The sequence below is a fragment of the Echiichthys vipera genome (assembly GCF_963691815.1).
Source record: "Echiichthys vipera genome assembly, chromosome: 13".
Lineage (NCBI taxonomy): Eukaryota > Metazoa > Chordata > Actinopteri > Perciformes > Trachinidae > Echiichthys > Echiichthys vipera.
Window position 1 is genome coordinate 4,008,030 of NC_139838.1, and position 18,976 is coordinate 4,027,005.

The following is an 18,976-nucleotide window of genomic DNA, read 5'->3' on the forward strand; positions in this document are numbered from 1 at the left end:
TAACTGCTGACGGTTCTATAGCAATTGAAAACAGGAAAGGGGAGAGGGGGCATCCCTGACGGGTCCCGCGACTGATCACAAAAGGGGGTGAGATATTTTGGTTGGTTATGACTGAGGCAGTTGGGTGAGAATCCAATTCATAAAGGAGGGCCCGAAACCAAATTGTTTTAGTGTAAACATCATATAGGGCCATTCAACTTGAAAAGGCACGCTTTGCATCTAATGAAATTATCACTGATTCCTCAATATGTTCGGTATACAAAATGTGGAGCAGGCGGCGTAAATTAAAGTACATATGTCTGCCTGGCATGAAACCCGTTTGGTCACGATGAATAATAGGGCAGATGTGCTCCTTTAATCGGTTGGCTAAGACTTTCCCAAGTATTTTGGTTTCAATAGGTAGCAGGGAGGGTCACGCCCAGGTTTGGGTATGAGAGAAATATTGGCCTTATATAGAGTAGGGGGCAATTTATAGACTATCAATGACTGATTAAGCATTCTTAGTATAAGTGGGGAAAGTTTAAGACTAAATACCTTGAAAAATTCAATGCAAAAGCTGTCTGGCCCTGTAGCCTTATTGCTGGGGAGAGAGGATATCACTTCTTTTATCTCATTCAAATGTATGCCTGCATCTAATGAGGAGGAAGATTCTCTTGACAAGCAAGGCAGTCCCAAGTTTTCAAAAAATGTTTCCATAGTCTCTGGGTCAGGTCCTCCCTGTGACTGATAGACATGTTCGTAAAAATTAGCAAAACATTCATTCATTTTTTTGGGATCCGTCAGGGGAGACCCATCACCCTTCTTGAGTGAGTGTATGGACCTGGATGCCTGAGATTGTCTTAACTGGCGTGCAAGTAACCTTTGGGGTTTATCCCCAAACTCAAGATGGACAGTATAGAGTTGTACTCATATTTTAATGCTCAGATCTTTTTCAGTAGTTCAGGCTGGTTATCCACTCTATATAATGCCTCTAGATTTGATAGTTAACTATCTATTTCAGTTAACCTAGCCTTAGATTTTCTTTTTTCGGCTGTTTACATAAAGATCTATTCTAAAAATCTAAAAACAAAAAAATGTCCATTAGATAATAAGGCATTTAACCTCACCCACACAACAGTGAAATTGACATTACCGGCCAAAATTCAGTCGATTCGAGCCGATTTAAGGCTGGAAAGGGACCCTTTGAACTCGTCAAATCCACTGTCAACGGCGCTTTTCATCTGGTGTATTGCTGCTAGATTATTTTCGTTGGTAGCTGGGATCTCCAAGCTAACAGCAGTAGTACTAGCCGCAACAGCATCTGTCTGTTCAGCCATCTCAGCGTCGGCATCTTTTTCGACAAAATCTTCTTCACATGGGCTTTTTTCGTTTTTTTGGCCCTTGACTTTTCTTGTAATTTTCCTATGGCTCAGTTTCTGACCGTTGATAGCTTATTTAAGACTTATGGGTGAGATTAATAAGCAAGATAAAGGTGGAGCTCCCGACACACACAACTACTCCTCAGTGTGGTACGCCATCTTCCCCTTCTTTGTGGACTTGTGCTCGTTGGCACTCTATTCATGTGATGGATATGGTTTCATCAAAACCGGTGGCCGTCACATATTCCAACAGAATGCCGGGTAGATGATGCGCTGTCATCTGTGATATTAATTCTGCTTCCACTTGAACAATTTAAAAATCCTGAGTGTGTAGTTTCTTCCTCTGACCAAACTACTCCTCATCCACTAGTCTTGCTGGTGTTACGAGCAGACAGTTCTGTCTATTCATTTTTCCGAGCGCTTGTCTTCTGCAAGCCTAGAGGGCTGAAATACATCGGCAAAGGGCAAAGTGAGCCTCAAGTGCTTTGTGTTCACAATGCATGGGTTAAGCAGACCGCAATGCGCTCTTGAAGCAAATCGAACTCAGACCACCTCTTTAGCAGGTATGAGTTCAGCTCACTACAGAGCGCACTACAGAGTTTTTTGGAGTGTTCACATATGCGCAAAAAATGCTGACTCATCGATCTGAGTTTGTTTAGAGGGCTGAAACTGAAGTGTGAAAACACCCTAAAATGTCAAAAAAATGTCGAAGCAGCAAATCCTCACATTGGATAAACTACGGCCAGATTTATTTTGTGAGTCTGAAACCAGGTCCCAGAATGGATAGATCCTGAAAAGCAATGAAGTTGCTAAGAAGGTGTGAAAAGTCGCTTAATCTAGTGAGAAAGTGCCCACTTGTGAGTTCTTTGGGATGGTGAAGGGGCTCACAGCAGCACCCTCTGCTCGTTGAGGACACTAACTACAGAGTTATTCATGCATCAGAGTCCAAAACACCACAGTGGCTCAGTGGGAGAGTGGGCCGTCCTCCATTCGAGAGATCGGTGGTTCGAAGTAGAGTGAAAGCGCTTTGAGTAGTCAGAAGACTAGAAAGGTGCTATATAAGTACAAATCCATCCGTTTACCACAAAAGTCTCCAATAAAACCAGAAACTGTCGACATCTCCCTGTCTTTTCCTCCCCTTGTTCGTGTATTTCTGTGACAGTTACAGCACCACATCCAGGTCTGGTATGTGTATCACAGCGTTTGAGTCGGTTTCAATGGTTTCCTGTGGATGCAGATATTTCTTGAGCCGGGATTGTGTGGACAGGAAACTTTTTAAGAACGGGGGGTGAGAAACAGATTGTTTTCATGTGGAAGAGGCCTTAATGTGGTGTGTTGAAGGGAGATATCTATTTTGGTGCTATTCTTAGCAATTTTATTGTGTTCCTGTGTGTGTGTGTGTGTGTGTGTGTGTGTGTGTGTGTGTGTGTGTGTGTGTGTGTGTGTGTGTGTGTGCACGTATGCATGTGTGTGTGCGTGTGCTTTGCGTGTGTGTGTGTGTGTGTTTGTGTATGTATGTGTATGTGTAGCTTCTCTCCCCTGGGACAGATTGTGTGGCACCATGAGAACAATGCTGGCACTGCCTGTGTGCTCTCTCTAAACACCACGTATCTACTGTTACAGAAAAAGTTTGTTCGACATCACATCCATCACTCCAAGATATTCACTCACTCAGGCTAAACTTTAAAAACTACATATAAAATGTGCTTGGATGATAATGGTTTGACACGTTTCCATGTGAAGATACAGGGGTGGGTCTGTACTAAGAACAGAGAGGCTAACTTAGCCATTGAGTTGAATTTATGTCCAGCTATCCCACCTGTCAATGGACAAAAACAACCAGAAAACAACAAACAGGAAGCCAATGAAATAAGACAGGAGAGTGCAATTGAGGCTTAACCTTCCTGTTCCCCTCAAATTTGAATAACACCGTTTATCCTTGGGGTCAATTTGCCCCCAGCAATATAAACATCCAGAAAATGAACATAATCAAAGTTGTTACTCAAGTTGTTATGTCAGGTTCTCTGTGTGTATTCATTAACTACCTAAATAGCATTTTAAATCAAACACAGCACCCCAACACCTTCTTATACATCCAGAATACCTATAAGGTGACTTCGGAAATATACGGAAAAACAATATTGATTGATCTAAAATTGGATAAAGGGATATTTGTTTGTGTGTTTCAAAGTAAGTATGTCATTTATAAGTACTATTTTGTGTTATTTATAATATTTGGAAGGAAAGTAATTTCCATTATCAAGAACAGTAGCATGTATTACGTACAGGGTCAATTTGACCTCAGGAAAATAAACACAATTTTTAACATTTCTTAATATTTAAATTGATATATATATATATATATATATAAAAATATTGGAGATAATAACAATAATGAATAAATCATCAAAATTATCCAAATTACAGAAAGGAAAACTGATGTGACAAGTATGTATACAGGACAATGAAAAAATATAATCATGTCAATTTTAGGTTTCCCCAGCAAGTTTTTTTTTTTATGTCAACCATGTATTTAGAGATGTTAAACACTGAATGGGGTCAAATTGACCCCAAGGATAACAGGAGGGTTAAAACAACTTAAAACAGCAGAGCAATTAACAAAGCTGCTGCTAGCTTGTTACTTTACCCAGGCTGACCTTATTCACTGTTCACTCATATAAAAAAAGTAGCCTGATAATTCTTATATAATCCACATATTTATTACTGTCAAAATTATTTGAATCTGGAGTAAAAAAGTTATCAGGTGATGTCTTGTTAAGCCCTGTTCAGACCAAAGATTCGCAACGAGACAAGTTGAAACTTGCAACTACCTTCAATGTTCAGGTCAGCAACGTTCTTAAACCTGCCAGTTCACACCAGTGAGACCAGGCAACAGCTCTCTGTACTATTCTAGTGTCTACTGTTGTAACCTCCGACTTCTCAGGCTTTTTTTTTGTAACTGGATATAATTTGTAGCATTAAATAATACAAATGAGGACAGAGATAGTGAGATACTTACAGCTGCATTTCTATTTCTATAAAGATGAAACAGAGAAAATACAGTTTTATTTCCCTGATTCACTGCTTTGTTCTGATTGTAAATCATAAATAAGTCATAGAGTGAAGTCTTTACCTACTCTGTAAAGTGTCCTGAGATAACTTTTGTTATGATTTGACACTATAAATAAAATTGAATTGAATTGAATTGAATTGATTCTTCTGATTACGGTGCTCCCTTTCCTTATTCATTGTATCGCTGACTCGACCCTCTCCCTCTCTCCGTTTCTTCTATCGCACACACACATGCATGTTGAGTCTCCGTCCAAAACGGCCTAATTGGCTGTTAAAACAGGTGGTGTGTGTTACGTTCTAAAACCAGCTGCTGGTGAGGTGACAAGCTGAATCGCAGGCAACAACATCAGCCGGTTTGAATCCAGACGAGACGGGTCAGTTCACAACTCTGCAACTTTCCCCTGCAACATTCTAAAATGGTTTCCTTGCGTTGCAAATCTTTGGTCTGAACTGGGCTTAAGAGAACCAAAACCTGTTGGGTGGATGGGTTCCAAAACATAGGACTTTCACTTTGAGCCAAACCAAATAGAATGTCATATTTTGTAAGACATCATAAAAAACAGTTTCACACCATTAAACAGAACGACATTTTTTAAAAGAAATCATATCGACCTGTTGATGAGAATACGTTGCTTTACTGCATGAACCAAACTAGGGCTTTTCTTTCTTTCTTTCTTGTGTTCATAGTCAAATTTAAACTAGATTATCACTTGCCTTGATAACTTTTTCCATTTGGCTGTCAAACAGATCAAACTTTGGCATCTCCTTAGGAAACGGAAATGTTTTTGCACACTGAAGTCCAAATCCACACCTCTGACCCACTCACCGCCGCCAGCATTAGTCACAACATACATTTCAGAGTTGAGTTTCAGCAGTGAGCCAGGAGGAGCACAGTGTCAGAACTGGAAAATATACAAAAAAACGTGGCCTAGCTGGCTGAACTGTTGGTTCGATAACGAAGAGAGGATACAGCCAGTTACAGTGAAACAACATTACTGAGAAATGTTCATAATGATCATGTTTGTCATTTACATAACAATAAATAGTTTGAGAACAGATCTACCGTAAGCCAAGGCAGCGAGCAGTACGACCTACCAGCCTGTTACGCTGCATTAAACATCAAATGCCACTGGGTCCAATTAAAAGTTAAATCTGCTGGACTTTTGTACTTCTAGCATGAATGGAGCTCAAACTTCCAGAGCCTCTGCAGGGAAAGGAATAATATGTCATTGAAAAATAATTTAACACATGTTTCTCATCTCCAGGGAAGGGTGGGAACAGAAAACATGTATGATTGTGAGAAATACTTTTTGCCCTTGATTTTTGTTCATTTTTGTTACCTTTACCTCAAGAACTCTCACAGATTCTCATAATGTCTCTGAGGAAAGACATTAAACACAAAATACCATCAGATAATTATCACATTAAAGGTTGACTATGGAGAATGAGCAGAACACCGCTATCTAGTGTCCCAAGATTGTAGTCGCAACAATAAAAAATAATTTCAGCAGTCGGGTTGCCAGGCTCGTTGCCGAGTGTGTCAAGCAATCAGCCTGCTCCATGTCGGTGATGAATCATACAGGGTAACAACTAATTTGCACGAATCAATTCATTTTACAACAGTATTTAATGTGAGCCAGTCTTCAACTGGGAGTCTTTTTTTGAGTGCTGTGTAATCCATTAGCTAGCTCTCAATGCAAAATGATTCCTTGTTTCTGTAGCAGAGGAGTTTGACTGACAGTTACCGCTGCTACAGCTTAGTATCAAGAAGAAACGTAGCCATTTGGGTGTGCGTTTTAATTCTGTTGAACCCCATTTCACCCAGTGCCAGCCTACAGTAGCTGCACCAAACAACAGACAACCCTGGCAACCCAAAAATGCCCAAACTATTGGCTGCTATAATGGAAATAGAATGTGACAGAAAGTCATGGTCAAACCCGTCAAAACATTTTTAAAATATTCATTCAGACTGAATACATTTTTTTTATTGAAAAACAATACTTTCATTCTGTTCCCCTCAAAACGCCCAGTGGGTGTATCATTATTATTTTTTTAAATATAGCTTTTAATAAAGATTCTACATATTCAACCTTTAAAAACATATTTTTGCTAACAATTGAAAACAACAAAATTAGATAATTAAAATGAGGAAGAAGTTAACAGTAAAGTTGATATGAGGTAAAATACAAAGCAGCTATAGAGGAGTGGTGGGCACAGCTTTGTTTTCAGATCATACCATATATGAGAACTCACCTTTCATTAGTGAATCAATTATGACCTAAATATTGTAATTTCCTCCAACCTTTAAGTTCCCATTTTCCTTTTCAAAATGAAATATGCATTTGTGTGTGTGTGTGTGTGTGTGTGTGTGTTTGTGCGTGCGTGCATGCGTGCGTGTGTGTGTGTGTGTGTGTGTTTGTGCTTGTGCGTGCCTACGTGCATGCGTGCTTTCGTGTGTGTGTGTGTGTGTGTGTGTGTGTCTGTCTGTGTGTGTGTGTGTGTATGTTGGTATATGGCAATTATGGGTAGATCCTGAACACTAACACAGTAGCTGCTAATGATGGCTCTGGGGAGAGATAGAGAGAGAGAGAGGGAGAGAGAGATGGGGGTTGTTCATCAGATTCCACATTATACTCATAATCAAGGAGCATATTCACAGGCTGCAGTGCTCCATGTTGTTGCAGTGGCAGCGATTACCCCGGTCCTCATTCCAAGCTCACTTGCTCTGTACATTAATTATTTTTAGTTTCCTTTTTCCTGACACATTAAAGGAAAGCTGTCCTTGGAAAATAATTTTTTGTGAAGCAGTAGGATCTATGTAGCGAAGCATGGCAGACATGCTTAACATGCTGTTTGCTGGAGTTGATCTTCTGGTGTTCTTATCATTATATCAATATTGTAGCTGGGCTCAATTCTAGATATTTATACCATGGCCTGGATGAATATTCAGTTCTGATTTGCTGCATTGTCCATTGAAACATGATATAGGACGGCTAAGTAGTTCTGGTAAAACTGTCTGTTCACTGTTCTAAATCAATGCACCTCTTATTTATTAGTAACACAACAAGCTAATGTCTTATTTTTCACACTGAGTGTAGTCCTTCGGTGTCTCATCCTCTAAACACCACAGGTTGGAGACTGAAACACACACACTGCATTGTCATATTCTATCACCTTAGCTGGGCTTGTTTCTACTATTCTGCTATATTAACTGCCATAACATATAAGTCATGTTCACATTACTATAGATGTTATTATAGTTATTGTTACTCTTTTGTTGCTTGCATCTCTGGAAGTCTGTCTGTCTCTCTGTCTTCGTGTCTGTCCTTGTCTCTCTCTCTGTCCATCTGTCTGTCTTTTGTCTCTTTCTCTCTCCCTTTCTTCCTCCCCAACCGGTCAAGACAGATGTCTGACCTCCACAGAGCTGGGTCTGTTCCACGTTCCTGTCTGTTATAGGGAAGGTTTTCGTTGCCACCGTACTCTAGGGGGGAATTGTTGGGTCAATGTAAATCATAAATAAGTCAGTGTGGTCTATACCTACTCTGTAAAGTGTCCTGAGATAACTTTTGTTATGATTTGGCACTATAAATAAAATTGAATTGAAATTGAAATTGTAATGTCATGAACGGTACAGAGATAACACACAAAAACGGGTGGACCCAATGCAGACACGGACACGAAGTAAAAGTACAAACAAACGTTTAATGATAAATCCTATTTACCGGAGCCATAAACAAAGTAAAACAGATGGAAATGCACTTTATAAATATAAATTCACTGGTCTTAAAAAACAAGTTATTTAGTAATTGACCATGGTATAAACTGGATTATGCCTTTGACCTTAGCCCATAAGCCCTTAGGCTACTTAATCATGGGGCAAAGGAAGACAGATCATAACAGAAGTTATTGCAAGACACTTTACATATGGAGTAGGTCAAGACCACCGTCTATGACTTATTTTTGATTTACGTAGACCCAACAATTACTCCATGAACAGCAACAAGTCCACTATCTTTAATAATAATAATACTTCAAATAGACCCAGCTCTATGGAGGATGGCCATCTGTTTGACCGGTTGGGGAGAGAGGACGAGCGATGGACAGACAAAGACAAAGACAGACACAAAGACATACAGACAAACTTAAGTTACATTAACTATAAAAATATCTATTGTTATGTGAATATGGCTAACAAGTTATGGTAGTTAATATACCAGAGTGATATGAGTAGTAGAAACAATTGCAGTTAAGGTGATAGAAATATGAATAATAATAATTACGGTGGCAAATATGATCAATGATACAAGTAGTTGTAATAACAGCTGCGATACGGATACAGATGATAATGTTTTTATGGCTATCAGTCTTGTAATTTATAAAACTAATGATAGTATTTATGAATAATAGTAATAATAGCTGCAGGAAGCGTCATTCAGGACCACGGCAGCAGGCACCACCACAATCAGCAGAAACCTGCGAGACGAGAACGCAAAACGACTTCGGCGAAGAAGTAAAGTTGGTAATATGAATTAATGGGACACGAATTATACAGATAGAGAGTGTTTTCCCATAACAAGAGGATCAAAAATAACACCCAGATTCCTTACTGTAGTGCTGGAAGAAAACACAACATCATCCAGAGTAACAATATCTTTAGATATTGAGTTTCGGAGGCCTTCGGGGCCAAGGACAATAACTTCAGTTTTTTCTGAGTTTAACATCAGAAAATTGTCATCCAGCTTTTTATTTACTTAATGCACATTTGAAGTTTGGCTACAAATTACAACAATTACAAATATAATTGTGTATCAGCATAACAATGAAAATTGGAGTGCTTCCTTATAATATTTCCTAATGGAAGCATATACGCTATAAGGTGAATAGAATCAGTCCAAGGACAGAACCCTGTGGAACTCTGTGACTGATTTTGGTGTGCACGGAGGATTTGTCATTAATGTACAAACTGAGATCGATCTGATAAATAAGACTTAAACAAGCTTAATGCGGTTCCTTTAATGCCAATTAGATGAATGTGATGGTCGATAGTGTTGAAGGCAGCACTAAGATCTAGGCAAGGCAAGGCAAGGCAACTTTATTTGTATAGCACTTTTCATACAAAAGGCAGACTCAAAGTGCTTCACAGCACAACATGTCATGAATTAAAATGCATTACAGAAAGACAAAGAGAATAAAAACATAGACAATAATAAAAACAGTGCAGACGTTAAAAGTGCAAAGATTTAGCAGAAAGCTAAGGTGAACATAAAGGTTTTCAATCTAGTTTTAAAAGTGGTCAGAGTGGGTGAAAGTCCTACATCTTCAGGAAGTCTAGTAAAACAAGTACAGAGAGAAGTTCTTTGTCTGAAGCTATTAGAAGGTCATTAGTAATTTTTACCAGCGCTGTCTCAGTGCTATGATTCATTTTAAATCCTGACTGAAAGTCCTCAAATATCTCATTATTATGTAAAAAGTCACACAGCTGACAGGTGACACATTTATCAGGGATTTTAGACAGAAAGGGAAGGTTAGATATGGGTCTATAGTTGGCTAGAACCTCTGGATCAAGACTGGGCTTTTTAAAAAGAGGTTTGATTACAGCTACTTTAAAAGACTGTGGTACATAACCTGCTGATAAAGACATATTAATCATATTTAGTACAAGGGGGCTAACTAAAGGTTACACTTCTTTAAGTAACCTAGTTGGAATATAGTCTAGGAGACAAGTAGAAGGCTTTGATGCAGAGATAGTATAGGTTAATTTGTTAAGGTCAACAGTAGAAAAGCAGTCCAAGAATACATCAGGTCGTACAGATGTTTTTAAGGTTCCTGGGTTTGAAGATAATTGGTGCCAACCGAGTTGATTTTGTCTCTAATAGTTATAATTTTGTCATTAAAGAAGGTCATGAAGTCATTACTACTGAGGGTTATAGGAATACATGGCTCAATAGAGCTGTGGCTCTTTGTCAGCCTGGCTACAGTGCTGAAAAGAAATCTAGGATTGTTCTTATTCTCCTCTATTAAAGATGAGTAATAGGCTGCTCTGGCATTACGGAGGGCCTTCCTATATCTTTTTAGACTTTCTTGCCAAACCAAGCGAGATTCTTCCAGATTTGTGGATTGCTATTTAAATCATAATCTGTGCAAACCCAACTCGATTCAAGCCCGAATTTTGAAAGATTACCGTACAGTTGAGTTTGGGCAGGGAATCAAAGCTCTACCCAGGAGGGCCCACTGTTTTGCAAACATTATTATTTATTAATGCAAATCTAGTTTAATTTAAATGTGTATATAAAATTTACATTGCCATTCTTGACAACCGTTCGACAACTGTTTTGTAATAGCAACAGCTCATCTAGGTCGTGGTATATTGATATTATATCGAGGAATGTTTTTTGGTCTGATGTGAAGCTGTCATGTGTTCTTGATTAATCACTCCATCTTTTATTCATTCCCTCTATTCCTTGTTACACTCTTTATTACCTGGATCCATTTAAATGGCTGGTGAATACATCCAGGTAAGTAGTTTCAGTCCCAGCCATAAAAGCTCTCCAAGGTGACCTCATCTTTCTTTTCTTCCTTTCTTTTCTCAAAGGCACTCAGCTAAAGAGGTGTAGACTTCCTTTTATGGAACCTTGTTGTATCAGCCATTGGTAAATTAGATTAGCACAGCCTTCTCAACACAGTCATCTTGGATTTAGTCTGCCTTTCTTTCCCATTACCTCTGACTACATGAGAGGCAATCTCCACCGGATGTGGCAGAATTGAATAGAGGAGATGTCAGCCTCCGTCTGGTACATTTCCATCAACAGAGGTTCAGACAGCAGTTTGACTTGTCTCATGTAAAGAAAATTGTCCCTTTAATCGCGGCAATTGCTTGCTGAGCTCAGGGCAAACTCATATCAATTCAGCTTCTCAGATCGCTGAGTTTAGCAGAATGATTTCGAACACCATGTGGAACAGGAGAAAAGGAAGGTGCTTTCTCTGAAGCTCTTCCTTCTTGCTTCATTCTACAATAGATAAGTCAGTAGTGGAAGACCAAATTTATCTGTTGTGTAGACCAGAGGTTTTCAAAGTGCGAGACATGCCATATGGAATTGTTTTTTAAAAGTAGATCACATAGAATAGCCTAAATATGTGTGATTTTGTTAAAGAGATGGTGCAGAGATTGGGAATGGGAATGGGAATTTAGGACTGGTTCCAGTTGAGAACTGGTAGCAAATTTGATTCGAAACCAGTTTTCTGACAGTTCATTGCAAAACAATGAAGTGAACGAATGGTAATTCAGTGGTAATTCAGTGTGTGTTCAACCCTTTGTTGATCAGAGAGCTCTATCTAGTGGACTGATAAAATAATAGAAAATGGTTCATGAAGCTTCATCTGGACATCACTGCCAAGAAGGAGTCATGGTGGAGAGGAAGTGTGGCATTATCATAGGCCTAGATTTCGGGGGGATGCAGGGGAAATGCCCCCCCCCCCCAAAATATTTAATATATGTTTCCCAACGATTTCAGACACACCTATAGTGGACCATACCATTTGAACCTTGCAGCACACGCCACACGTTCGTGTTGCAGTGGCTTCTGCTGAGTTGCCAGGTTCGCAGTTGTAATGCAGAATTGGGCTACTTTTTAAGTGTCTCCACAGGATGATTTATTTTTGTCTGTGGGTTGAGTAAAGTAGGCATATTTTTGCATGCAAATAATATTTATAATATATAACCCATTATTTAATTGAAACAATGTATTTGTGTTTACCCAAATCTGACCAAACTGACTTCCTCAGCGTCTATACAGATGCCAACACACCACTTAATGTCATGCAAATACATCAGGTCAGATCCAATCAGATCCAGACAGGTGACTATGTAATTAAATTGCCCACAGTCTCAGATCTTAAAAATCGCTGGTGTAGACAAAATTTTGATCACAAATTAACAGCCAACTGAGATTGGTGGTCATCCCTATGTTACATACAAAGTGGTAAACATCAGACCTTTTTAAAAAAAAAAAAAAAAGTTCCTATTTTCCCCGGTCAAATACAAAGAGGGGAATATCGGACCTTTTTGGGAAAAGCGGGGAACATCGGACCTTTTTTTTAAAAAAAAGGGTCCGATGTTCCCCAATCGTATACAAAGCGGGGAACGTAGGACCTGGGGAACATAGGTAAGCTCTCCTGGGATCATACTGTTTACTACATCTATTTTAATGTCTGGTTTGGAGTCACTATGCAGGTCTTGCTCTCTCAATGCCGTTTTCCAGTAACTTAGCAACTCCATCTGATTTGTGTTATAATAATGGTCCATCTGAAAGATGACCAACCACAACATGTACAGTATGTATTGTTATAGTTCTTCCTTTCTAGCTGGATGTCTTACTTATTGTTGCTTCACTGTTCTGAGTTTACTAGTTTAGACTTTAGGTTGTGATTAATTATCAACAGTCAACTCATGCAGTACCCCACTAACAAAGAACTCATGAAAGCCATCAGTTCCATACAGACACTTTAATGATTACCTTCGGCATCTATCACATGGAAGTCAAGGCTCCATATGTCCCCCATCACAACCCCACCCCCACAGCCATATGTCATCCCTCAGAGTTTCTCTTGACTGGCCTCTTATTGATCTCTTGTTGTCTCCTTCTGATGAAAATGGATCTGTTTTCCCCGGGGCCCCAGACATGTCATTGGACTCACTGGTTGCCATTCTCCCAGCCTTTCACAATGAGATTTTCACAGAAATGGTACTTCAGTGAGAGAATGGGCTGGGATAGAATGGGGTTGGAATGAAGACAGCCTGCAGATCTGGATCAATATTGACCATGTCAGCACCTCCATCCCTCCAAAATCAGATCCTTTAAAAAAGACCTCCGATATGAACCAGAAACATCCCATTCCCTTAAGTGATTCAGGATTCTTTCTATTGTAGAATGTAATGGTCATGCACAGTAGCGCTGGCAGCTGCAGTCCTGTTAGCAACAGTCAATTTTTTTTTTCCTACGTGACATTACATCACATTTGGCTGGCTGGAATCAGGCTGGAATTGGGTCTTGTCTAGGTTCTTTTTAATTGATTTTGTCTTCTGATACGTTTTCAATATTCTAAATGTGTCCATCCAGGTGAGTATGTGGAGAGACAGCTCTGCCGTGATGCCATCCTGCCAATGCCAGCCATATGTGAGGTGCCTTGCCCAAAGGACTGTGCCCTGAGCCCCTGGACTACCTGGTCTCTGTGCTCCCACACCTGCTCTGGGAAAAACACGGAGGGGAAGCAGACCAGAGCTCGCTCCATCCTCGCCTACAACGCAGGAGAAGGTAGGAACAGTGAACAAAGCAGTGCAAGACACACTGGTGTCGGACAGATATTTGGTTTGGACTCATATACTACCTTTCAGTCAATTAGGAATAATTGTCATCTGATATGAACAGAGACACCAGGTAACCTTAGCACTGACCCAGCTATCCACAAAGACCATCATTATCTGCTTTGACAGACCTATAGTTGTCTAGTCCCACAGTGATGCTCGTAGTGCAAGTCTCAAAACTTGCTGCGTATGACATTTACCTATCCTCTATTTTTACCACAAGTGAAATGTCAAAGTGAAATGAATTATTCTGTGTGTTCCTCTACAGCAACTGCAAAGATTGTGGCGTGGGTCACTGTGATGCAGGGTAAGAAGTGACTGGAAAAATAACACGCCTGCTGAACTGTAGCAAGCTCAAAGCACTGTGTTCATAACCACATTGTCTAGCTAGATTCTATAATATGTTCTTTTAATAGGTTCACACAGTTTTTGCCTTTACTTCTGTTCAAGGTCCCTCCCTGCTGTCATTGGTCAATCCAATCTTCGGTACATTAATATTTGATGTTCTTAGACGACAGCAAGTGTGTTTTTTTTGCTGATGTAGTACATAGCCTCCGTATATTTAACTAGAGGGTTGTAGAAATGTGTCTACCTTGATGTAATCTATTCCTGCCGCTCTACTTGCCCAGCAGAATCCCTGTGCTTTAAAATAGAAAATACACTCTTACACATGAGTAGTAGAAACTAGTATTCCTTAGCATTAAGTGTTTCAAACCCCAAGGTAAAGAGTAGGTATCTAAATGGTGCTGGAATGACACTGAAGCGAGCACCTCTGGGTTCAAGCCCAACCCTCCAAGCTGCCAATCACACTGCGAGAGCTGGAACATTCTCACCGATCCTTGTTAGGATAAAAAAAAAGGCAGGCTGCACATATGGTTAGCCTCTGGCTTGGCAGCAGATCAGAATTTTGTCTTTTATATCCCTGCAATCATTTTAACAGCATTTGTCATATTGAGTTGTGGGCCACAGTGACATGCTGTCTTTTGCATATTCACAACAACGCAGCATCCACGCTGGAGTAAGGAGCTGGTTGTACATAATAGATTTCCATGTGAATGGATACTCCTACTCCATCGCTCATGCTGGGCTTCAGGAAGATTTCCCTGCCAGAACACGATGCGGGCTGCAGGCTGCACGCTGTGCCTTGTTTAAAAGCTTTCCTAGCATTTAGGAGACAGAAACTGCTGTGGTGTTGGATGAGAGCATCGAGCCAGGTTGAAGTGGTGTGCTGAATGAGGCATCAAGTCAGATAGACCTCTCCTGACTATTAGCTATCGCTAACAGAGACGAGTTGGAAATGACTTCAGTATTCAACGTAGTTCACATAATAAAGAGTAAAGCAGTTGAGAGGAGTGAAATAACGCACATTTTTATTGAATACATGTATGCAGATTCTCAATGCCAGCAATATGATTACAGTGACTTCTTATTTATTTTATAAAACCTGGGTCTTGTCACATGTCACAATTTGGCATCATTTCTATCAGTTAGTTGTACTTCAGCTGAGAGGAGCTGAAAGTTAACTGGAAATAATGGGCAATGACCAATGACCTCATGTCATGTCCCATTTTTGTGAACGAGTTATCTCAGGAACCCCTGGGGGAATGTCTTCAAATCTGATACAAATAATGAAGTGATGACATTTTCTATCCAAAAGGTCAAAGGTCAGCTTCACTGTGACATCATAATGTTTCATAACTCAGAAACTGAACTGGTGACACTGATCTTCAAACTGTTCTGAATGTAGAGATCTGAAGAAAAATACACTTACAACCTTTGATTCAATTCCTTCAAAGTCTTCATACATATATGAAGTCTTGACAGTTTGGATGTGGCATCTATTAGGCTATACTTGTATATATTTATGTGGGACACATTAGAGCCACCCAGTCCCTTTGACCTTCAGAAAAACCTTTTTTTTTTACTGAAATATCTTTTTGGCACCATGACGGAAATGACAGAGCTTTTCTTTTGCTTTATTATTGTGTATGTTTGGACAATCTTTAACAAGGCCAGGTGCCTGACAACAGTAACCGTAACACCGATAGCAATACAGCAGCTGGACCAGAAGCCTGTTATTAAACACAGTTTAAGGAGACTGATCGGTAGGGATGTAAGGATACACTGACTCAACTCACGATTGGATTCCATTTTATGTTACTGAGTTCACAATAAGATGTTTTTAACAAAAAGTGATAAATTCTACCAAATGTGTAGGCTATTCTCAAATTTAAGAATGATTATTTCTGAGGTATAAACTGCAAAACAGTGCACATTTCCTTTTCTTTTCCAAAAGTTGAACTGAACACACAGACTAGCCTCCGTAGCGTACTGAGCTATTCTTGAAATGATTTACGTAATAACTTGCTCCGCACCGCTGCCAGTCTGTGTCACTGACAGCGCGTAGGACAGGAAATCAAACAGTTAGAACCTCTGATAAAACAGACCGGAGCGACCTGCTGTGCTCGCCGCCATCTTTGCACCGATGTTAACAAACAAAGTGAAAAGTAGATAGCGCAATGCTATTCATTTTTCATCTCAACCTATTGGAATCGTCACACATTTTAATCGATTTTAACTGTCTCAAAAATGCATCGTTACATCCCTAGCTCAGATTTCAGAACCAACCAGATGTCAGAGCGAAACTGTGCACACACACTGCAGACCGTCAGCACACAAGCAGGCTGTAGTGAGGTGTGCGTCCCTGTGTGTGTGTACGAGAATGACAGGGAGAAAGAGTGCTATGCGGAGATGGAAAAAAGTAACAATATTTCAAAAGCGCATTGAAAAATTGCAAAAAACCTGGAGTCAATTTGTGGCGGACATTGGTCTATGTTTGGGAAACACTGTGGTTGATGGAGGCAAACAACCACAAGGCGATCATTTCAGTTCAAATACATGTTGAGTTTGATTGGTAGCACTTAATGGCTTAATTAGCCAGTGCAGTAATAATGTGTAACTTTCTATGAGTTAATGTGCTCCATGTGTGATAAATGAAAGCCCTGATGAAATACAATTTCTTTTATAAATGACTGTTCTGTTACACAGAGGTCAGTCACATCTTGTGTATAAGGCTCTTTCTCATGTCCAATTCAGACACTCAGTCACTCCATCCTTCAGTGCCTTCTGAGGCGCTAATGGCTGACGTTCTCCTCTGGGACTCTCTTTTGCCAAGGTGATAGCTGCTGCAGATGACAAGGTTTTGTGGTTAAGAGGGTCACATGGTGTGCAGACCCCACCTGGGTCCTTATCCAGGCTTCTGGCTCTGTATAGATTCTGCCCCCCAGGTCATCTCAGCTCTGTCAATCCTTGCAGCCAGTCATCATCAAGAGACACTCTGATTGATCCCTCATGCTGCTTCAGCCTTGTTTGTTTTCCAACAAGTCATGGGAAAATCAAAGCTAAAAGCTAATCTATAGCATAGACTCATAGAGCATGGGATAACGCCTTACTGCCAGCCAACCTGAACTCTGTTACTGTCTGTTACTGGGCTTTGATAGAGAACATTTGAATGTTTTTTGTTTACATGTGTCAATACATGCATCATTTACTAATTCCATTGCCTCATCCCTTCACAACATCATTTACGTATTTAGCATTGTCTCAACGTCTTTGATAAAAACATCCCATCAATGCTTCACTTCACATACAAAAATATACTTTTCTATTGAGATAAATGCCCCCTGTATTTTGCCCCATACCTTGTCAAATTGAATTGTTTGCTCTTTAATATTGTACATTTTTTATGGATGCATGATGGTAGTTATCTCCACCAATGTTATTATATAGGTTGAGTTAATAGATATCCATTTTTTTTGCGTCTGTCTATATGAATATAAATATCATAAATATTGCGTATGTGAACTTCCAATACATGTGTATGAGATCCCCATTATCTGGCCAACACATGATGCATTGGGGTTGAACTGATGTAGCCTATGTGTTGTATAAAACACACAATGAAATATTTTCAACAGCATGAGTCTATGAATAGGCCTTCTCAAACATTTATGTTAACGTCGTGTAAAGTTATGGTGCATTTAGCTGTTCGTAGCATTATATAATTTTTATATTAATCCCTTTTATAAATTTACATTACGGATATTTTCCTAAGCTAGGGCATCTGAATGCTGGGAAAGTTCTTAACGATGTTAGTTTTAACCCAGGTCCTTGTGGAGTGAGAAGAAGTGTGATCCTGGAAGTGGGTTTAAGTCTTTTACTGTTCATTTGTAAAAGAAGAGAGGAGATTAGATATTCCATGAATAAGTGTTAAGAAATAAATGAATCATCTTATTCATTCTAAATTAGGCTAATTAATTTTTCCTTGTTAAAAAGGGCACCACATCGGTATCTACTGGATTTTATTAAACTTTGCCGAAGGTTTAATACCTGTTAAAGTAAGAGACGCTAGTCATTTTATAAGGATCCATTTTTCAATCAACTTTGTTAATCAATCTCAATCTGAAAACACTTGTTCTGATAAAACATTGACCACAAAAGACAGAAAGACAGAATAAAAGATCACAGTCAGGCTTTTGGTTATTTATTTTAATTACGAATATATTCATACATTATTTATATCATTTATATATTAGGCTATAACATGAAATTACACACATGAAAATAACACAGAAAATGGATGGGCGATGGCAAAATCTATGATATGAAATAGAGCCCTTAAATATAACAAGACTATATTTAACACTTTTTCAAAATCATTCTTTTATTGAAAGAAAAAGTTTGATATCAAATAGCCAGTGGTCACCACATCTGCTCATTAAACTTTACCAACTCAACTTACCTCACTTTTAGAGGTAGGTGGATGAGAGTAAGTTGGTTTCTTTTGCAAGCTCTTGGCAATGCTGGATTTTGATATAAACTTAGTCATGGTAACTTTGCACTGTTGACTGGCTTTAAAAAAGAAAGCTTGGATCAAAAACACGAGGACTAACTTAAACGACGAGGCTTGACTGATGCCTAAAATATTATTGATCAAATTACACAGAGAAAGTTAGTGTAAAAGAGAAGTGTCCTCTTCTTGATGACGAGGTATATAGGGCAATATCCTACATTTTGCATACTGTACTTTTTAGGCAGTGTTGGGTTTAGACTTGTTTTTACACAGAGAGAGAAATAGAACCTGTGCGAAGCGTTTCAAACAATTAACCCCTTACAATCAGTTTAA

General features: G+C 39.3%; 1 protein-coding gene across 1 annotated transcript in view; it reads left to right on the forward strand.

The window, feature by feature from the left end:
- thsd7aa (thrombospondin, type I, domain containing 7Aa) overlaps window positions 1–18,976 on the forward strand; it is a gene marked incomplete at both ends in the record, with an annotated part of 202,579 nt that overhangs the window by 118,578 nt on the left and 65,025 nt on the right. Inside the window, 2 exons of the mRNA XM_083925993.1 lie at window positions 13,547–13,741; window positions 14,060–14,098. Coding sequence (XP_083782119.1) covers window positions 13,547–13,741; window positions 14,060–14,098 — 234 coding nt within the window. The remainder of the gene's footprint in view (window positions 1–13,546; window positions 13,742–14,059; window positions 14,099–18,976) is intronic.